The 23,103-nt window shown below is 41.4% G+C and overlaps 1 protein-coding gene across 1 annotated transcript in view; it reads left to right on the top strand.

The window, feature by feature from the left end:
• LOC124875510 (arf-GAP with dual PH domain-containing protein 1) overlaps positions 1-19,960 on the top strand; it is a 57,875-nt gene extending 37,915 nt beyond the window's left edge. The window contains exons 5-11 of the mRNA XM_047377723.1: positions 5,078-5,190; positions 5,285-5,431; positions 12,008-12,091; positions 14,851-14,913; positions 15,946-16,017; positions 16,106-16,334; positions 19,004-19,960. Of these exons, the coding sequence (XP_047233679.1) occupies positions 5,078-5,190; positions 5,285-5,431; positions 12,008-12,091; positions 14,851-14,913; positions 15,946-16,017; positions 16,106-16,334; positions 19,004-19,032 (737 nt within the window). The 3' untranslated portion in view covers positions 19,033-19,960. The remainder of the gene's footprint in view (positions 1-5,077; positions 5,191-5,284; positions 5,432-12,007; positions 12,092-14,850; positions 14,914-15,945; positions 16,018-16,105; positions 16,335-19,003) is intronic.
• The last annotated feature ends 3,143 nt before the right edge of the window (positions 19,961-23,103 follow it).

The raw sequence follows: 23,103 nt of genomic DNA on the forward strand, positions 1-23,103 counted from the left end.
TCCTTGGAGATCTTTAGTGCAGGCAGAGGATCTGAAGGTGGGGGGTTGGTAGCTTTGTGGGAAGAACCTTTTCCTGAATGGGATGTGGAGGGGATGATTTGAGGTGTGAATGGCTTCTTGTCATGTCTGCAGTAGAAGCCATTCAGACGGTTGGCCAGGAGACGACTCTGTTCAGGAAGGGTGGGGGAGCTCCTATAGGCAGTCAGGTTTCTCACACCGGTCCATACAGCTGAAGTGTCACCAGTGAAAGGCTGTCCTTAAGCTTCTCACTATAGCTTCTCTCAGCTGCTTTGATCTCCTTTGTTAATCTGTTCCTGGCCTGCCTGTACCGCGCCCAATCTCCACTGCTGTGAGCTTCTTCCTTTTCCCTGCGCAGATTCCTGAGGTGTGGAGTAAACGATGGCTTATTGTTCCCGAAGGTGCAGAAGGTCTTGGTCTGCACACACATGTTCATGGGAGAGGTTTGCTCTATTAAAATCTCCCAGTATTATGATGAAAGAGTCCGTGTATTTTTTCTCCACGTCTGTAATCAGCTCAGCAAGATGTTTTTCAGTGGCAGAAGTGCAACCATGCGGTGGAAAATATGAGCCAATTATTATAAACGAGGAAAACTCCCTCGGTGAATAAAACAGTTTACAGTTTATGGAAAATGAATCCAGATCAGAACTACCGTATTTTCCGCACTATAAGGCGCACTTAAAAACCTTTAATTTTTTCCAAAAATGACAGTGCGCCTTGTAATCCTGAGCGCCTTATATATGGATCAATTGGTTAATTGGTTGATCCATACTGGTTGTACACGGCGCTCTGTCAAAATGTTTCAGTACAACTGGTAAACTACAAAGCCGCACCGCTTGCAGCATTACGGCTACCGTAGTCAGGGGTGTCACCGAAGTAATAGCGGTAAACACCTGTACTGTGCTTACTCCTAGTCCAACACCACTTGTGTGTGTATAACGTTTGAATGTACTGTTGCAGGAATTGCCTGAACTATATGTGATTAGAAGCTCAGTGTGTGGGGTGTATGTTTCGTGTGTGTGTATGGAAGATGTTGACATTACTCCTCCGGACAGAGGTGGCGCTGTGTGCTGCCGTAGCTGAGAATCAAGAGTGAAGGAGTGATGTCGGTATTATTGTGTGTTTGGGATGGGTAGAGACGGCGACCGGAGCAGCGGTGTATGAGTCTGTAAGCCCTGTGTTTTTACATGCTGCAAAGTCATTAAAAAGAACCCCGAATCTCATCAACAACTCAGTGTTTTGATGCTGTTTCTTCATGCTCAACTCAGCAACGTATGAGTGAGGGAGTTAACCCCGAGGAAACTAGTAACTTTGGCCCTGGAGAAAGCGTCTCCCCTGTGTCATCAGACTACGGTCAGGGGACAGAAACAGGAAAGGTTAACAGTACTAACGTTTGATTTAGTGCATCAAACTGTTTCTTTTACGTGTTTACTGAATCAGGGAAAAGTTCCCTTTCACGTTTTAGCTAACGTTTGATTTCAACTTCAACTTCATAGACTCCAATGCATTCCTAACGTGCGGTTGGCTCTATTCAATAGAATTCTATGTAGAGGAGACCTTACCATGAGAGTGAATGGAGTTATCAGAACGCTGGTTTGTAGTGTATTAATAAAGTTTAACTGACTGACTTATCTGACTGTTTTGTTGACATTCTCTTTAGCACAGCTCCATCTAGTGGATGCATAACGCAACCCCAGTCAAACGTTTGACTGCAGTAGCTTCTATTCTATGCGCCTTATAATCCGGTGCGCCCTATATATGAAAAAAGTTCTAAAATAGGCCATTCATTGAAGGTGCGCCTTATAATCCGGTGCGCCTTATAGTGCGGAAAATACGGTACATGTTTTCTCCAGCACTTTTACGTCTCTGCACCAACCTTCATTTATATAAAAGCAGATTCCGCCTCCTCATCTCTTCCCCGATAGCTCCGCGCTGCGATCCGCTCTGAGCAGCTGGAAGTCCGGCGTCAGCAGTGCGTGGTCTGGGATGTTTTCACTCAGCCATGTCTCGGTGAAGCAGAGAATCGCTGATCCGCGGAGGTCATGGCCATGTTTTTACCGGTAAGATGATGCAGCTCGTCCATCTTGTTGTTTAGAGAGCGGACATTTGCCAGATGGATTGAAGGCAGTGGTGTGCAAAGTCCTCTTTTGCTGACCTTTACCAGCGCGCCAGCACGCTATCCCCTCCGACGCTTTCGGCGCAGTATCCCGTATAAAGCCGCAGCTCCGCTTGCCAGGAGCTCAGTGAACCTCGGATCGATGAAAGATGGTAAAAAAATCCCAAGAGAGGACTCTCTGATGTTGAGAAGTTCCTCTCTACTGAATGAGACCACAGGATTGTGGCCCGAGACCACAGTACTGTGGCTTGAAAAACATAAAAACACACAAAATACAAAAACAAAGAGAGAGCGAAGCTCCAAGGCTGCCATCGTCGGCGCAATCTTGGTTTTCATCTTGGCTGCCATCGTCGGCGTTCATCTTGGTCTGTGGTGCAACGTGACGTTGGTGGATGGAGCGAGACATGATGTCCCAGATGTGCTCAACCGGATTCAGGTCTGGGGAACGGGCGGGCCAGTCCATAGCTCTAATGTCTTCATCTTGCAGGAACTGCTGACACACTCCAGCCACATGAGGTCTCGCATTGTCCTGCATTAGGAGGAACCCAGGGCCAACCGCACCAGCATATGGTCTCACAAGGGGTCTGGGAATCTCATCTCGGTACCTAATGGCAGTCAGGCTACCTCTGGCGACCCTCCAAAGAAATGCCACCCCACACCATTACTGACCCACTGCCAAACCGGTCATGCTGAAGGATGTTGCAGGCAGCAGATCGCTCTCCACGGTGTCCCCAGACTCTGTCACGTCTGTCACATGTGCTCAGTGTGAACCTGCTTTAATCTGTGAAGAGCACAGGGCGCCAGTGGTGAATTTGCCAATCCTGGTGTTCTCTGGCAAATGCCAAGCGTCCTGCACGGTGTTGAGCTGTGAGCACAACCCCCATTTGTGGACGTCGGGCCCTCATACCATCCTCATGGAGTCAGTTTCTAACCGTTTGTGCAGACACATGCACATTTGTGGCCTGCTGGAGGTCATTTTGCAGGGCTCTGGCAGTGCTCCTCCTGGTCCTCCTTGCACAAAGGCAGAGGTAGCGGTCCTGCTGCTGGGTTGTTGCCCTCCTACGGCCTCCTCCACGTCTCCTGGTGTACTGGCCTGTCTCCTGGTAGCACCTCCAGGCTCTGGACACTACGCTGACAGACACAGCAAACCTTCTTGCCACAGCTCGCATTGATGTGCTATTCTGGATGAGCTGCACTACCTGAGCCACTTGTGTGGGTTGTAGAGTCCGTCTCATGCTACCACGAGTGTGAAAGCACCACCAACATTCAAAAGTGACCAAAACATCAGCCAGAAAGCATAGGTACTGAGAAGTGGTCTGTGGTCCCCACCTGCAGAACCACTCCTTTATTGAATGTCTCGCTAATCGCCAAAGATTTCCCCCTGTTGTCTATTCCATTTGGACAACAGCATGTGAAATTGATTGTCAATCAGTGTTGCTTCCTAAGTGGACAGTTTGATTTCACAGAAGTTTGATTTACTTAGAGTTATATTGTGTTGTTTAAGTGTTCCCTTTATTTTTTTGAGCAGTGTATATATATATATGCAATAAACAAAGGACAATATTTATTGTTTTCTTCTGTGCTAAATAGGGACAATAACTTGCCAACTTGAAATAGTCACAAATAAGATGTCCATAAACGCCTACGGTTTTAGGGATAGTAAAAAGCTCACTACTCTGAAGTTTCCTTCAAATATATATTTGCTCTGCATCCCTCAGGTTTTAAATTTTCAGCTCATGATGAAGGACTGCAATTGGGCTGTGGTAGATCACACTTTAGTATATCTATTTTGGGCGGTGTCTCAATTTGGTTTAAATCAGCAGGTAATAATTTATTTTATCTCGGCTCAGTTCTGCACCTGCCTGTTTTTGTGGCTGATGAGAGCAACCTCATGCAAAAACAGGTCCAATTAGCTAAAATGTCTTGGTTTTAAAAGGGTGTCTTTGGGTCTGCATGTATTAATTTGTTTCCTGAATCCAGTGCACAAATTGAGCTGGTAATGTGTGCAAAACATGTGCTATAATGTAGCAATTACCATTGCTTTGTAAATTTACCCTAAGCATTTTCTTAAGTACTGTTTTTGGAAATGTAACAAAACTAACCCACTTTACATTTCCTACTGCTTAAGGTTTGAAACTTTTTCTGCTGTTTTACAGCCTTCAGGAGATCAAAAAGGAGACAGAGAAATTTAAATTTGGTGTAGATCAATGATCATTTGAAAGTACTGCACAAAAATAAAAATGTTTTGATCCTATTAGGTTTCAGTTACCTCTTTTGAAAAGATTTAGAGGCTTTAAATTCTAGAAACCACCAAGTGATGTCATTTTGGATCCAGTTAAAGACCGATGGGATTTCCAGCAAACATTTATGACATGTTTTCTGCTGTTTGTAGAAATAGATATCCTGTCAGTATTCTGCATTATAATTGTCACTGCTTTATGCTTACATACTAATTTCTTACCACTGGGAAGCAGAAAAATAAATAACAGCAAATGTTTAGCATTAAACATGTGGTTGGAATATACAGTGATTTCTGACAGCTTTATTTTTTAAGCCACTAAAATAGGTGCGGATTAAACACAACGTTTCACAGCCTGGCAGATACTGAAGAAAAGGATGCTGTGTGGGCAGAGTGGTGTACTGAAATAGATAGAAGAGGCAGATACTTTAGGATGTAGATAAAACAGCATGTCTTGAAAGCATCAAATGCAAAAGTATAGTCGGTAGTTAAAACAAGAAAGAATGTGTGTGCTGACTCATTGTCCTGGTTTACTCTCCTTTTCACGCACTGCTTCCTATTTCTTTTTTCTTTGTGTAAATGCATTTTTTCTTATCATCTTTAAACAAATCCCATCCAACACAAGCCAGTAAAAGTCTCTCTTAAATCTCTTCTAAAGAGTGCCATCCTCTTTTCAGACAGTTTTTTCTTTCCTCTCTACTCAGGGTACCGGGAAGGATTTCTATGGAAACGAGGGAGAGACAACGGCCAGTTCCTGAGTCGAAAGTTTGTCCTATCAGAGAGGGAGGGAGCACTTAAGTACTTCAACAAGCAGGATGTAAGCAGCAGAAAACTTTGACATGATAAAAAGGCAATGCTTGTATGAAACCTTTATTTTCCTCTTTATTATGAATATTTCTGCCTCCATCAAGGCCAGAGATCCCAAGGCATTGATGAAAATTGAAACACTCAATGCAACCTTCCAGCCAGCCAAGATAGGAAATCCCTGTGGCCTGCAGATCACCTACCTGAAAGACAACAGCACAAGGAACATCTTTGTCTACCACAGCGACGCTAAGGTACAGTCTCATAATTCTATCTGGAAAAATGTGTATCCAGTGAGTGAGTAGTGTACAAGTAAAGCAATTTAGTGCTGCACATGCTCTGGGTCGGCTCTTAGATTAAGCTTGAAGAGCAAAAGTAGGAGAAGATATATGGTATCTGCTTAACTAAAAACACTCAGTCGTCTGCATAACAACTAATTTTGGTCCAGTTTTGCTATGATTTTCTAGTAGAAAAACTATTGGGGAAATGTTTTTATCATGGCCAAATGTTTCTATGATAACCTAAATTAGCAGAAGTTTTTGTTTGCAAATGCATCTAATTTATGGCAAGTGAATGTTTAGAATTTTAAGTCCTGTTGAATATCACCATGTGGGCTTAATCCAAACTGATGGTGACCCACTGTAATCTTCATAGTGACTGGTGTTGATCAGCTTCTTTGTTTTTGTTTCCACACCTGATTTTTGAGAACTGATCACAGGTTCTCAAAAATCTCAACAAAAAAAAAAACTTAAGAGTAGTGATGGGGTTTAGGTGTGGGGAGGTTTCCTGACTACTGGTCCAAAATTTCCACAGTTGCATTTTCTTGTCTCCAACTGTACAATTACCATAAAAACAAAGCAAGACATAAAGAAGAATTTCAGTGCAGGATTTCACAAACATTTGAAGTTAAGTGTGCTAAAAAATAATTTTTGAATTGTAATTGTCTGTTGCACAGGGATTTATAAGACCTAAGAGTAGATGACAAGAATAATAGTAAACAAAAAATTATAAGAAACTGCGGTCAACTCAACAACGCAAATTTCAAGATGATTTGTTGGCTTTAGCAAACACTTTGGATGACAGACATTGGGTATATTCTGATGTGGATTCTGAAACGTTTTTATCCAGTCTGACAGACGTTTTCCTTGAAAAATGCAATTCAGATTTGGTAGAAAACAAGGGAGGCTCGACATAGGAAATATTCCAGTTCCATAGTGTTCAATCTAAGTTGGATTAGATGATCCACCATCCATGATGGATCTTAACATGGAGACAAAGATAGAAGCAGACGTTGACGAAGATAAAAATCATCTTAAAAGCTTAAGCTCATACAAATCAATTCTTAGACAGTTTACATGAGAATATTGATATTTGTAAAACCAAAACCAAAAGTCGATTTATTTAATCCGGTTTTTAGTTGTATTTTAAAATTATGTATAATTTTTTATTAATTGATGTATTTACATTTGTAACAACTGTGATCTTCTTCACTATTTGATTGCATATTTTTATGAGTTTCTGTGTTGGTTTCTGGTGCTTTCTCACTCCATGGTTTCATTTCCTCAGTTCACCATCTTTTATCGTTCATTATTTTTTATAAAGTGGGATCATTTCTATTGTGTTCTCTGTATTTTTAGCTATTATTAACCTCTTCTCAGCACATTGTGTTGCTCCACTCTGTTTGAAAGGGATCTATAAATAAAGTTTGATTTATTGATTTATTGATTGATTGATTGATATTAATTGTTGGTTTTCAGTTGATTGATTTCCTTGCATAATTGGCCTATGTAAATGCTATACTATGCTGGTATTGCCTCAACTATTTATATCACATCCCAGCATAACTATCATATAAATGACACACAAATCCAATTTGATAAAAAAAATTAAACATTCTCTAAAGTACATAAACAGATTTGAGGATTTAATTTTGTATCTTGTTCAGAACTGAATCTAAATGTGTGTTCCTTTACTTCCTACAATTCCCTCACTCTTCATTAATAACATACCTTTCTTAACTGCTTAAAACTGATGCAATAGTTTTTTTTTTTGCTTCTCACCACTGTTGTTGGCTGAAATGATGGGAAGAATACTGGATGTACAACAAGATAGGATGTGGTTGGGCTAATTGTTTCAACTGAATCATTCCTGACAGTTGTTGCAGATGATTTCCACTCCAGCTTCCTGATTTCCGTATATCCAAACAATTGATTCATCAGAAAAAGCAACTTTGTTCCAGTTTTCTGATGTTCATCCTTGTACTTCTTGCAGAAAGCCATTATGCAAATCCTATGCCTCAGTGTGCATGCAGGAACTCTCCCACTTACCTTCTGCCAATGTTGAGTAAACTCTGAACTGGGGTTAGCATGATTCCTCAGAAGGACACAGTCCTGCAACTTTCTGGACAATTCTGGATGTCCTGAAACCATGTTAGCTCTAACTGAATCTCTCTCAATGATGATTTTGATTATACAGAACACAATTCTTTCTGATTTTATATTCTTAGCTGCAGCGTCCATCCATGTGAGGCTGGTTGATGCAAAACATTGATTGCTTCACTTTATTCTTTGCGGTTAGCATATGTCCAAATGTCAACTTTTTGTACAATGCTAATTCCATTGAAAGTTTCAAACAGACTACAATGATTTGCAAATCCTGTTCCATCTAAATGCAATTCAGTACACTACAAAGACAAGTTATTTAATTTTTAAACTCAAACTTTGTTTTTTGTAAACATTCACTCATTTTGAATTTGATACTTGCAGCATGTTCTAAAAAAGCTGGGACAGGTGAAACAAAAGACTGGGAAAGTTGATCAATGTTCCAAATAACCTGTGTGGAACATTTCACAGGTGAAAGGGTTAATTTGACACGGTTAGTGTCATGATTGATTATAAATGGAGCATCCCTGAAAGGCTCCTTCGATCACAAGCAAGGATGGAGCGAGGTTCACCACTTTGTGAACAACTAAGTAAGCAAATTGTCCAACAGTTTTAGAACAAGGTTTGTCAGCATACAATTGATACAAGGAATTAAGGGATTCCATCAGCTACAGTCAATAAAATCATCTTAAGATTCAGAGAATCTGGAGAAATCTCTGCACTTCAACGGTAAGGCCGACAACCAACATTGAATGCCTGTGACCTTTGATCCCTTTGAAGGAACTGCATTAAAAACCAACATTATTCTGTAACGGATATTACCACTTGGGCTCAGTAACACTTCAGAAAACCATTGTCAGTTAACACAGTCCGTCCCTACATCTACGAGTCTATGTTAAAACTCTACCATGCAAAGTGAAAGCCATATATCAACAACAAACAGAAACGATGCTGGCTTCTCCGGGCCTGAGTTCATCTGAGATAGACTGACGCAAAGTTGAAAAGTGTGCTATGCTGTGATCTGACAAGTCCACATTTTAGAGTGTTTTTGGAAATCATGGACATTGTGTCCTCTGGGCCAAAGAGCAAAAGGGTTGGTGGAAAAGGTTTTGGAGCAACATATGCTGCCATCCAAGTAACGTGTTTTTCAGGGACGTCTCTGCTTATTTCAGCAAGACAATGGCAAGCCACATTCTGCACACTGTTACAACACTGATCATAGCAAAAATGAAGGAACATAATGAGAAACACAAATAGGAACAGAAATCGAACAGTCACTGATTATGGCACATATTACAGGTTAAACAGAATTTAAACAGGATTTGCAAATTACTGTATTCTGTTTTCATTTACATTTTCCACAACATCCCAACTTCACTGGAATTGGGGTTGTAGCATTCAGTCTTGTAATTAGTTTGATAGTATGATTTTTACTGGTCTCTTTCAAAGTTGAATCTGTGCTGCTGGTATAACTTCAATAAAACAATTTTGTACAGCAAAAAGTAAAGGTGTTCAGCTACTAAAGTTGCTTGTAATTAGGGAATATGCATCTGATTACTCTGCAAAATAATCTATAAACAAGGTGACCTTGTCTTTTTACCGAAAACATTCGCAAAAAACCTTTGGCCATCACAGTAAAACACATAAATTCCAAGAAAACCTTCCTTGTATAAATTGTTCTGTCATTTTATGTAAGGAGGTGATGAAATACCTTTTGTTTTTGTGCTCAACACTGACCCTTATTGAGTATATCTTTCAAATGCCAGGCTAACTCTTTGTTTTATGGGTCCCATAATTTCCATAGGCTGCCTTGAACATGACTTGCCAAATGTGTTATGAATGATGTGGAAAATAGTGTCATTTGAGCCAGTGCAGTTAAGTGCTTATAGACCTTTGCAGCATTTATGAAAAGTGCAAACAGCTTACCTCATGCATGCAGATGTATTCATTTTGTTTCAAGAGATATATTTTTTTCAAATTTCTATCAAAGAATTGGTAAAATCCTGTTAAAACTCAAATGCAAAGTCATCTAAATCTCAGTGAACAATCAAATGTTAGTGGATTTTACTGGAATATTATGAGATAAACCAACAAAGTAGTCCATGATTGTGAAGTGGGAGGAAAGTGATGCAAGTTTTACAAATAAAAACCTGAGAAGTGCGCTGTGCATTTATGTTTAACCCCGTTTACACTGATACCCCTCAAAAAACCTCAGTTTAAGCAATTTGCCTTTAGAGATTACCTCAAAAGTAAAAATGGGTTTACATGTGTGTTAATTTATCACAGTATAGATAATTACAGACTTGCAATTATATCAGCTAGTCTTATGTTCACCTAGAGACTGAAATGTTACCATATTCATTGCAATACAGTTTAATCTCAGTCAGATTGGATAAAGATTGTCTCTGAACCTTCATTTTCACGTATTGCCACAAATTCCGAGTTGGATTTAGGGGTGGACTTTGACTGGGCCACTCTAACACAGGGATATGCTTTGATCTGAAACATTTAATTTTACCTCTGAATCTATGTTTAGTCTTGCTGTCCAGCTGAAAGGTGAACCTCCACCCCAGTGTCAAGTCTCCTCTAAGAGGATTTCTTCTAGGATTTTCAAGTGTTTAGCTTTCCTGTCTTTGCTGATGAAAAGCATCTCCACAGCATGATGCTGCCACCTCCATGTTTTACTGTTAGAATGGTAGGTTCAGGGTGGTGTGTAGTGTTGGTTTTCCTCCACAAAGGAATACATGCACTTTGCATGTAGACAAAACAGCTAAATTTTAGTCTCAACTGACCAGAACACCTATTCCCACGTTTGCTGTGTCTGAAACATAGTTTGTGGCAAACTGTACTGCTTATGGTTTTCTTTCAGCATTCACTAACACTTGTCTTTAAAGCCAATATTTGTGTTGTACACAACAATAGTTGTTCTGTCAATAGATCCTACCACATGAGCTGTGAGTCTCTGCAGCTCCTCCATAGCTATGAAGGCCCCTTAACGATGCTTCTCTGATTATTCCTCTCCTTGCCCAGTCTGACAGCTTTTTCCATTTTTTTCTTTTTTTTTTGCTCTGTGAGGTGTTCAAAGCAAGAGATATTGTTTTATATCCTAACCCTGCTTCGAAAGTCTCTTTTTCTCTGATCGGTCCCCTGCCTCCCTTGGTCTCCATGATGCTGTTTGTTCGCTAATGTTCTCTAACAAACCTCTGAGGCCTTGATAGAATAGCTTTATTTATACTGAGATTAAATTACACACAGCTGGACTCTACTAATGAGATGAATTCTGAAGGCAGTTGGTTGCAATGGATTTTATTTAGGGGTATCAGATTAAAAGACAGAATACAAATGCATGCCCTTTCAGATTTGTATTTGTAAAAGAATGACAAGAATGTATTATTTGTCTTCCTCTTCACAGTATCTATCATTATTTTGTTTGTCTCATAGAAATCAAATATATTGAAGTGTGATTGTAATGTAACAAAATATGGTAAATGTTGAAAGGGATGACAGATTAAACACATTAAAAAAGAGTTTTGATCAAGGGTCTCCAAAGTGCAACTCAGGTGCAACTTTGTTGCCCTTACAGTGATTTTATGAGGACTCCAACTGCAATTCAAGACATATTTTACTGATAGGCAAAGACAGTTAAGTGGCATCAAGCATATTAAAGAAAGTGTGACTCTTATTCTGTTCGTGTTGCTGAGAATAGCCTATGCCAGACCCAAATTTACATAAATAACATGCCCTTCTTGAAATGAGAAAAAAAGTGTGAGACTCCTTTTATATGAGCACTTTCAACTATATAATTTCGACTTGCGTGACATGTTTGCTGGTCTCAATTAATTTATACATTTTAGATTGAAGAAATGAAAACATCATCTTGCACATATGATTGTGTTATTCATCATCAATGAAATGTGAAAGGAAATCTTGAAAATTCACCTGAACATGTTTGGAAATGACTTCAATTTTACTTGATAAAGGTTTGACAATCCCGTGAACGTGACTGAAGGCTACTGAGCCTCACACTGCTGTTGCAGCTTTTGGATTAATTTCTTAATATAGTGTAAATTAAAAGACTATTAAAAGGTTACATATTATAAATATTTAAATATTCTTCATAAAGTGAAAAAAGGCACTGATTTAAAAAGAGAGCACTGCCCCCTCTGGTGGCTGATTAGGGGGTACTGAGGGCTGTGAAAATAAGGGTTCACTGAGTTCAGTCTCTTCCAATTTGTAGTGGAGTTGCCGACAAAGCCTCAGATCAGGCTGGTGGCTGCACCTTACTGTGTGTAGGAGACACTATCACTCACTATCACTAGGTCAGATTAAAGGGGAAATTAAATAAACAATCAAAGATATTTTTTATCAGAACCAAATATTGTCCTCATTTGACTGATAAAATGTGCAGTCATGCAGAACATGTTCCTAATGAGTGTTTGTTTTTCACAGGAGGTGGTCGACTGGTTCAACGCCATCAGAGCGGCTCGGTTCCACTACCTGCAGGTGGCCTTCCCTGGAGCGGGTGATGAGGAGGTCAAAAAGATGCAGTTTAACCAAACAAATTTGTGGGAGCCATGCTTGTGGCTCCAAAACAGTCCTAAGTGATGTTGGTTCATTCTGCATTTTTTTATTTTTTTTATTTGCAATTTCACAGCATTCAGATTGATTCGCGGTAACACCGACTTTGAGATTATATTTCCTTGAAAAATTGTTTATCTTCCCATTACCTCCCCTGTTTCTCCTTGGTCATCCTTTCGAAAAGTTCAGATTGAGTATCTGTATACGATGGTTAATATATACACTGCTCAAAAAAATAAAGGGAACACTCAAATAACACATCCTAGATCTGAATGAATGAAATATTCTCATTGAATACTTTGTTCTGTACAAAGTTGAATGTGCTGACAACAAAATCACACAAAAATCATCAATGAAAATCAAATTTATTAACCAATGGAGGCCTGGATTTGGAGTCACACACAAAATTAAAGTTAAAAACACACTACAGGCTGATCCAACTTTGATATAATGTCCTTAAAACAAGTCAAAATGAGGCTCAGTATTGTGTGTGGCCTCCATGTGCCTGTATGACCTCCCTACAACGCCTGGGCATGCTCCTGATGAGACAGCAGATGGTCTCCTGAGGGATCTCCTCCCAGACCTGGACTAAAGCATCCGCCAACTCCTGGACAGTCTGTGGTGCAACGTGACGTTGGTGGATGGAGCGAGACATGATGTCCCAGATGTGCTCAATCGGATTCAGGTCTGGGGAACGGGCGGGCCAGTCCATAGCTTCAATGTCTTCATCTTGCAGGAACTGCTGACACACTCCAGCCAACATGAGGTCTAGCATTGTCCTACATTAGGAGGAACCCAGGGCCAACCGCACCAGCATATGGTCTCATAAGGGGTCTGAGGATCTCATGTCGGTACCTAATGGCAGTCAGGCTACCTCTGGCGACCCTCCAAAGAAATGCCACGCCACACCATTACTGACCCACTGCCAAACTGGTCATGCTGAAGGACGTTGCAGGCAGCAGATCGCTCTCCATGGTGTTTCCAGACTCTGTCACGTCTGTCACATGTGCTCAGTGTGAACCTGCTTTCATCTGTGAAGAGCACAGGGCGCCAGTGGCGAATTTGCCAATCCTGGTGTTCTCTGGCAAATGCCAAGCGTCCTGCATGGTGTTGGGCTGTGAGCACAACCCCCATTTGTAGACGTCGGGCCCTCATACCATCCTCATGGAGTCGGTTTCTAACCGTTTGTGCAGACACATGCACATTTGTGGCCTGCTGGAGGTCATTTTGCAGGGCTGTGGCAGTGCTCCTCCTGTTCCTCCTTGCACATAGGCGGAGGTAGCGGTCCTGCTGCTGGGTTGTTGCCCTCCTACAGCCTCCTCCACGTCTCCTGGTGTACTGGCCTGTCTCCTGGTATCGCCTCCAGGCTCTGGACACTACGCTGACAGACACAGCAAACCTTCTTGCCACAGCTTGCATTTATGTGCCATCCTGGATGAGCTGCACTACCTGAGCCACTTGTGTGGGTTGTAGAGTCCGTCTCATGCTACCACGAGAGTGAAAGCACCACCAACATTCAAAAGTGACCAAAACATCAGCCAGAAAGCATAGGTACTGAGAAGTGGTCTGTGGTCCCACCTGCAGAACCACTGCTTTATTGAGTGTGTCTCGCTAATCGGCAAAGATTTCCCCCTGTTGTCTATTCCATTTGCACCACAGCATGTGAAATTGATTGTCAATCAGTGTTGCTTCCTAAGTGGTGTTGTAGAATTTTCTTATCAAAGTGGGTAGAAGTTTACTCATAACAAGAGAAAATCCGGACTTTGTCTTTATAAGTTTTATTCAAAGGCATTCAGCGTTTGAAGACCCTGACACTGAGGTTAGTCAGTGAAACAGAGCCCCGAACGCTATTTACACACAGTATTTATACCAGAACAAGACAGTGTTATCTCAACTGCAAAGAGTCTGTGTTTTACGACCCTAGACCCTTCTCGGGTTCAAAGGTGACAAGGTTACCTAGGAACAACCATCTACTCTCCCAAAGGCATCACCCTGAAAAATGGCCTTAACCATTAAACTTCTGATAATGACTTTTACAGCTTTCTCCAATAACACAGAGGTTCAGGGGAGTGAGGTAACCCAAAGGTCATACACTGTGGAATGCTTACTGCAAGAATTTCCATCACAGTGGACAGTTTGATTTCACAGAAGTTTGATTTAATTGGAGTTATTTTGTGTTGTTTAAGTGTTCCCTTTATTTTTTTGAGCAGTGTATATCGAAGACGTGGTCTTTATTCTACCGTCCCTCTAAATATATTGCTCTTCTTAAATTTGAAATATAAAATTTTCCTTAAAATATGAACATCACTTGCTTGATATGTTAATTATTTTTTAATTCCACTTATTCCTTGATTAGAAATTATTAATATTTTTATTATTATTACTTTTTATTGTTGTTATTTTTTTCCTATCATGAATCGGAAGCAGTTAATCAGATACTAACTCAGCATGATTAGCTTTCATAATTAGACACTAACAGGGTGTACACTTTTGGCAGTAACGCATTACTACTTTTCTTTAAACTCTTTAGTTTGTGTTGCATTTACTTTTACCCTGGTATTTAAATATATTTATGTATTTATGTTATGCTTTGAGTTAAGAGATTAGAAAAAAGGCTTGATTTCAGGATTACTAGACAGAAAATCTTAATTCAACTTAAGTTTTTTTAATAAATATATATATATTTAATGCACTTCTCTAATTGTTTCCTATAGCTGGTGCCCAAACTGACACGGAACTTTATGAAAGAAGGCTTCATGGAGAAAACTGGTCCAAAGGTTTGTACTGAACGTAAACAACATTCAAAGTTCTAAAGTAAAACTGAGAGTAAATAAAATTTTAGAGGGTATCCCAAGGCTCTGTGTTGGGCCCACTTCTTCTTTGCTATATACACCACCTTGGACAGATCAGTAATACATTTTGTAATCATTTCCCTGTAGGGCATAGTTGCTCTAATCGGTCATCAAGCCAAATATAAGAAATTTGGGGTTTTTTTTTTTTTTTTGGACCAATCAATGTCCCGTGAAGGCCCATCAAAACAACTTTTCTAAAACTTTTGACATGTAGCAGCAACTTACTCATTGACTAATTTACTTACCCTGAGCTCACAAGGGGTCACTGTATGGGACCCACTTGTGTTTGCTAAATACAACCTATATTGGAAATCCAGTTGGACAGCCTGAATAGGTGCTGGCTGTGTCTTAAATGGGTATTAAGAAAACCTGTTCAAATTGCAAAAAATCTAGGATCCATGTGGGTCCCATTTTTAAACCCAAGTTGTCCTGCATTTAACTTGAACATTCAGTTTATTTGGGGCCATATTGGTATGAAACAGACTGACTTTTCAGCTTGTTTCATACCAATATGGGCTCAATTTATAAATATTGACTGGGTGGTAGCGGCGGTGATTTGTTTTTTATATCAACATTTCTTAACATGAGATTTATTTTTCCTGCTAAAGAAATGTACTTAAAACGAAGGTTGGATTTTCTCAAATTGTCAGTGTAAGTTTGTGATACTGTTGCATCTCTTTAGGTCTTTCTAGAGGACAGCACTTTGACAATAGTTTACTAAAGAAAGACTCAACCACCCTATATCAGTTCAGTTTCAGCTTTAATTTCTAAAGTTAGTTTATATTAAATTAAGTCAACCTGACAGGATTTACAGCTTTCAGCTTCCCAAAGTATCCTGTTAATGTGTTTTTAACCAAATAAACTAAGCATTGTCAAAACCATTTTCTATATTTTTTTTATTTTAAATTTCCTTCTGTTTTACCGTATAATTTCCCCATCTGTCCCATTCTGCTGCAGCACACAGAAGGGTTTAAGAAGAGGTGGTTCACCATGGATGACCGACGGCTCATGTACTTCAAAGACCCGCTGGTGAGAAGAGACCGGATTCTTCCCGATCTTTTAGAGACTTAACCTGTTGGAATCACATGGCTTCTGTCTTTCCCTGTCTGTCCCTCAGGATGCCTATGCTCGAGGTGAGGTGTTCATCGGCAGCAAGGAGAACAGCTACACCGTCCTGGCCGGCTTGCCCCCATCTACGCAGGGAAACCACTGGAACCATGGCATCACCATCGTCACACCTGACAGGAAGTTCCTCTTTGCTTGCGAGACTGAAGCTGAGCAGCGCGACTGGATCGCAGCTTTCCAGAGAGTCATCAATCGGCCGATGAGGCCACAGGAATACGCAGGTTTTTGTTTGGAGAACTCGAGAAATGCACTGAGACAATCTAACTAAAATTGGTCTTGCCATGGTCTATATAAAATCCTCTCAATTTCTTTTGTACCCATCTTCTGACTGAAACCATTGTACAATGAGATCCTATCGATCCTTTGTAACCTCTCTGCAAACTAGGGCTTTAGCTACAGCAAGCCCTCTCAAACTACAATAATCAGGGGCCCTTTACCTTACCTGCTTTTAGATGTATATCTCCACACCTAAATCAAATGGTCAAGTCATTAGCAGGACCTTTTTAGAAGTTGATTGCATGTTGACTGGATGACTGTATGAATGATACTAGATGCTATGTTGTTTGGGGCTTAAATGCCCCTGGTAGGATCTCCCATGGCAAACAGGCTCTGGGTGACGGACCAGATAAAGAGCGGTTTAGACACCTTCATAAGGACTATTACAACAAGGAAATGTCTTGGACACTCAGATGAAGAGAGGGGCTAAGCTTTTCACCGATCACAGTTGTAAGTTGGATCCGCTGGAGGTGGAGATAGCCAGACAGACCTGGCAGGCCCAAGCGTATAATGAGGGTGTGCTTTGGAAAGTCTGGCGGAGCCCTCAGCCAGGAATAAATTCAACTCCCATCTCCGAGAGAGCTTTGACCAGATTCTGGGGGAGGTTGGAGACATGGAGTCCGAGTGGACCATATTCTCCGCCTCTATTGTCGTTGTTGCCACTTGTAGCTGTGGCCGTAAGATCTGCAGTGCCTGACGTGGCAGCAGTCCCTGAACCCGGTGGCCCCTGACCTCAAATGGGGACATTATTGGGCGGTGGAAGGAATACTTTGAGGATCTTCTCAATCTGCCGTCACGCCTTCCCTGGTGGAAGCAGAGACTGGGGACTCGGAGTCAGACGCATTCATTACCCAGGCTGAAGTCACCGAGGTGGTCAAAAAGCTCCACTGCGGCAGGGCTTCAGGGGTGGATGAGAGCCGCCCTGAGTACCTCAAGTCTCTGGATGTTGGGCTGTCGTGACTGACATGCCTCTTCAACATAGCATGGTGGTCCGGGAAAGTGCCACTGGATTGGCACAATCTACAGCAGGGGGATCACACTCCTCAGCGTCTCTGGTAAGGCCTATGACAGGGTATTGGAGAGGAGAGTCCGGCTGATAGTCGAACTTCAGCTTCAGGAGGAGTTGTGTGGTTTTTGTCCTGGCTGTGGAACACTGGACCAGCTCACCTATTGGCATTAACTTTGGGTCATGAACGAAAGAATGAGACCCCGGATACAAGCGGCTGAAATGAGCTTCCTCCGCAGGGTGCAGCCGCTGCTCCTCCACATCGACCAGAGTCAGTTGAGGTCGCTCTGGCATCTGTATTGGATGCCTCCTGGACGGGAGGTGTTCCAGGCACATCCCACTGGGAGGAGGCCCAGGGGACGAGCAAGGACATGCTGGAGGGACTATGTCTTTCAGCTGGCCTGGGAAGGCCTTGAGCTCCCCCTGGAGGAGCTGAAGGAGGTGTCTGGGGGGAGAGACGTCTGGGCGTGTCTACTAAGTGCTGCCCCCGCGATAAAGCGGAAGATAACGAATGCGAGGATGAGTGCTTGCTGACCAGTTAATTAAGCCATTTGATTCAGTTGTGTTTGATCAGGGCCCCGGCCCTTGAGGACTGGAGTTTTAAAATGCCTGAACCAAATGATTGAAATGTCAGCAAAATCCTTCTAGTATAGCAGAACTTTATTTAAAGGTCTTCAGATTCAGAATACTTTACAGCAACTCATTAAGGTTGAATGCTGAAACCCAATCAAAAGGTGTTTCAACAAAAAAATTGTTTGTAGTTGTGTACAATGATGCAAACAGGTGATTGCAGCTTTATGCTTTTTAATGGGTTTTGTTTCATCCTCACTGTAGAAGTTATTACCACAAGTAGAACATTTAAAGGACACTATTATCTGTATATGTTGGAGGAAGCTGGAGAACTGAAAATAGTTATAAGAACCTATTTAAAAGAGAACAGTTTTCTACAGAAGAATATTTACTGTTGTTTACTAGATTTGGGACTTTTCTAATTTTTGTCGTTTTCTAAGAAAGTCGGGTACATAAAGGACGCATTTTTGGCAGACTGTCAATTCATGGCTACATTGTGTACATTTGATCATGTGGGAGGGAATAAGGGGCGCGGCGCTTGTGGTGCAGGGGTTAAGCGTGTGACCCATGTATAGAGGCTACAGTCCTCGCAGCGCCCATCCCGGGTTCAAGTCCCAGACCCAGAGACCTTTGCCGAATGTCTTCCCCCTCTCTCTCCCCCTATTTCCTGTCTGCCTACTGTCGAAAAAATTGAAAAATAAAGGCCTCTAGTGCCGCAAAAAAAAAAGTGGAAGGGAATACGTAAACAAAGATCCAATATCTTCAGTTGATACCAGGAAGGATGAATGTGCACACTGTGTGATGTCACCTTTGTTTCTAATAAAAATAATAATGACCACTTGAAGCAGTAAGGCTGGAAACAAAACTTTTATGCTATTAAAGTTGAATCAGAGATGGCTAAAATATCATCAGGTCAGAGCCAAAACTGGTGATCATAAATTAGCTACAAATCTCTGATCGGTGCATCTCTAGAACAAAATGCTTTGTTCAGTAAGTCTGCTTTGTGTCAGTAACTCATTTCTGTTTCCTTTTTTTCAGTGGAGGCCCATTTTAAACACAAGCCTTGAAGCCTGCAGAGGGTCCAAAGTTATCTGGACCAGCCCAGTCCGAGAGATCAGAGACAGCCCCTGCACTGCACAACAAGAGGGGAGTCATCGGGATCTGATCGGGGTTAGGAGGGGGTTTTTGAAATGGGCCAAGATTGGAGAAGAAGAGGAGAAATCAGAAGAAGGACTTCAGTCTTTGTAAAGACGATCATTGGTATGATCTAAAAAGGAAGAGTAGACATGATGTCTTTTAATATTGCTCCTACCAACATTGCGCTCTACATTATCATACCAGACCCCACTCCCTCTTCCCTTCCTGCCCTCAGCCATGTGGACCCCTCATCTGCATCAAGCTCCCCTTTCACCCTGGATTTCATCTTGTGAATGGTTCTTTCTGCCTGTGATCTAAAGTAATTATGTAATCTAGAGTCATGTCACTGGTTGCTTAATGAAGACAAACACATTGTTAATTTATTGAATGTACAGTTTTTGACCACAGTGTCTTAACCATGCGTGTGGAATCATCATGTTTTCATTGAGGACTCTGCGAGGTCGAACCTCTGGCGCTAAAACCCTGGTAAACCTGAATTCTACTAAGTGCTGTTAACAACTACCATGCCTACAAACAAAACTTGCACACAAACGCTCAGTGAACACCACCGCTGTTAACAACGCTGGAGCAGGCTGATCTGCATCCAGCCAGGGTTGTTTTAAAACCTCCACCTGACAGCCGAGCCCTTTTTTATTTGTACTGTCAAACATACCAAGTCATTGTGGGATGTTAATTTTTGCTGCTTTCATGGTTTGTAATGTGATGGGATTGTAATTTGTTGAACACTTCTACAACTGTTTAAATTTTTTTTTTTATTTTGTTTCAAAGGCACACTGCTGTGTTGACTCTTTCATCATTGTGGCAAATAAATTCTAAAAATTCTAACATGAAAACAGAGTAACTGGAGATCAAGTGGTATGTTCTTACTGTTTGTTTACTGTTTATTTGGGACTACATGCCTGTTTCCACACACTCTCACATCTTTTGTCAGATTTCTATTCTATCATTGCAGAATCCTTTTCTTTAAACCTAACCTTAAAGTCTGTGTTGTGTTGCATGAAGTCTCTGACTCACATGTCTGACAGGTCAGACTAATGATCACCATCAAAGAAGCCGAAAAAAAAAATAAAAAAATCAGTTGATAAAATTTACCCTTTTACTATGTTGAAAAATGATGCCCACAACATTCTGAAAGCGAAGTTATGCCTAATTTTTTCCATCAGATGGAGCCATTAAACTGTATATTCAATTCAATTCAGTTTTGTCAATCTAGCGCCAGTTCACAACACGTCGTCTCAAGGCACTTTACAAAGTCAGCATAGTCGAATCATACAGATTTCAAGTCCGGTACCAAAATTCCAATTCATCCTAACTATCAAACAGTGCAATCAAACTTAGTTTATTAATTCAAATTGGTAAAAAAAATTATCTAAGGAAATTCAGCGTATTGCATTAAGTCAGTCCACACCTCCATTTTAAAAGGAGAATTTTTTCCTTTAACCATAATTTATGAAAGTGAAGCTTGTAGAACAATATTTTTAACAGGCAAGGAATAATTAAGGGAATTAAGTGCTGACATTCTTGAGGAATGTAATTTTACTAATATTTCTAGAATTACACCGCTCAAGGTGGCAGCAGGTTGGAATGGCTCTGTTACTTTTAAATTCAATTCAAATTCAAATTTCCAATTTGTTCTGATTAATTCTTTTTAAGAACTCAAATTCCCTTGTGGTGGATAAAATTTATTTTTTGAACAGTCATCCTCACTGGTATCGGATGCTGGGCAGCTGGATGGATTTATGCTGATACTTTTTTACTTTTGGACATTTGTTATGATGCGTCACCTGAAAAGGAGGCGCTGTCTCTTCTCCATGGAAACCATCTCTTCCATCAATCATGATGGGCAATGTGAGATCGTTGGGAAACAATTTGGATGAACTCCGAGCCCTACAAAGGACCCAGCCAGAGTATCAGGAGTGCAGTATTATGTGTTTCACTGAGACATGGCTGCAGGATCATATCCCAGACTCCAGCGTCTCTCTGCCAGGCTTTCTGACCATACGAGCAGACAGAGATTTAAAGAGGAACGGGAAGTGTAAAGGAGGTGGACTGGCAGTACTTGTGAACAACAAATGGTGTAATCCAGGACATGATACTGTGACTCTGCAGTTCAGAGAGTTCACCAGTGTTATTTTGGCAACAGTTTACATTCCACCATCCGCTGTTGCCGACACTGCATGTGATGCCATTAGCTCAGATGTTGCTAAGCTACAGACACAAAACCCCAATGCTGTTGTGGCAATTTCTGGTGATTTTAACCACGCTTCACTCTCTGCTACACTTCCAACGTTTCAACAGTTTGTCAGCTGCTCTACCAGAGAAAACAAAACGTTGGATTTGTTTTATGCAAATGTCAAGGACTCATACATCTCTACAGCAAGACCTCCTCTAGGCAAATCAGATCTCATTCTCTGCTCAAAATATAAGCCCCTTGTTCAGAGGCAACCTTGAATAAAGAGAACTGTGAGAATATGGTCACAGGAAGCTGAAGAAGCCCTGCAAGGTTGCTTTGAGGCTACAGACTGGGATGTACTGTGCCAGCCAAATCGAGAGGACATCAATGCCATGACTGTGGGTGTGACCGACTATATAAACTTCAGTGTGGATAACATCATCCCCACCAGAACCGTGAGATGCTTCCCCAATAACAAACCTTGGATCACCAGTAACCTGAAGGACCTGCTTAACAAGAAAAAAAGAGCTTTCAGAGAGGGAGACGGAGAATTATTGAGGATTATACAGAAGCAACTTAAAGTCAAGATAAGAGACAGCAAGGAGGTGTACAAGAAGAAGCTGGAGAGCAAGCTCCAGCAAAACAATATCAGAGATGTGTGGACAGGGATGAAGATCACAGGCTTCAAGCAGAAGGAAGATCAGACCAATGGATGTCTGGACAGAGTCAATGAACTAAACACATTCTTCAATAGATTCAGTTCAGAAACAAGCTCAGCATCCTCCTCTCCTGCTCACAGCCAAACATCCCACCCTACTTTCACCCACAGGACCCACAGCTGTCCTGTAACACCTCAAATGTATTTTCTTCCATGTCAGCCATGGACCCTTCTGCTTTTACATGTTTGCCTTCAACCAAATAAGAAGATGCTGATGCTCCCTTTGCCACCCCCTTCCACCTGTGTGTCTCAAGAAGTCAGGTGAAGATGCAACTGGAGAGACAGAACCAGAATTAGGCTGCAGGTCCAGATCGTGGCAGCCCTAGAGTCCTGAAGGGCTGTGCAGCAGTTCTGTGGGATTCTGCGGTGCCTATTCAACCTTACCTCACCCATCAGTCCTCAATGACTATAGACCTGTTGCCCTGACATCCCACATCATGAAGGTCCTAGAGAGACTCCTGTTGGCCCACCTGAGTAAGCAAACAATAAACTATCAGGACCTCCTTCAGTTTGCTTATCGCTGTGGAGTTGGAGTTGAAGATGCCATCACACACCTGCTTCAACAAACCTACTGTCATCTGGACAAAGCCAGCAGCATTGTGAGGATCATGTTCTTTGATTTATCCACTACATTTAACACAATTCAACCTAATTTCCTTTGTCAGAAACTCAAGAAGACTCCGGTGGAGGTCTCAACAATCTCCTGGATCAAAGACTACCTGGCAAACAGACCACAGCTTGTGAGACTGAAGGGTTGTGAGTCTAACCAGGTAGTCAGCAGCACAGGAGCACCACAGGGGACTGTACTCTCACCATTCCTCTTCACTCTCTACACCTCAGACTTCTAGTACAAGACAGACTTCTGTCATCTGCAGGAATACTCGGATGATTCTACAGTCGTAGGGTGGATCAGAGATGGACAAGAAGCTGTTAGACCGCTTTGTGGAATGGTGTGGAAACAATCATCTCATCTTGAACATGTATAAGATGATTGTAGATTTTAAGAGAAACAGGAATAGGTGCAACGCTATTTCTATCATGGGAGAAGAAGTGGAGGTGTTGGAGGATTATAAATACCTCGGTGTTCGT

The sequence above is a fragment of the Girardinichthys multiradiatus genome, chromosome 10 (assembly GCF_021462225.1).
Source record: "Girardinichthys multiradiatus isolate DD_20200921_A chromosome 10, DD_fGirMul_XY1, whole genome shotgun sequence".
NCBI classification, from domain to species: Eukaryota; Metazoa; Chordata; class Actinopteri; order Cyprinodontiformes; family Goodeidae; genus Girardinichthys; species Girardinichthys multiradiatus.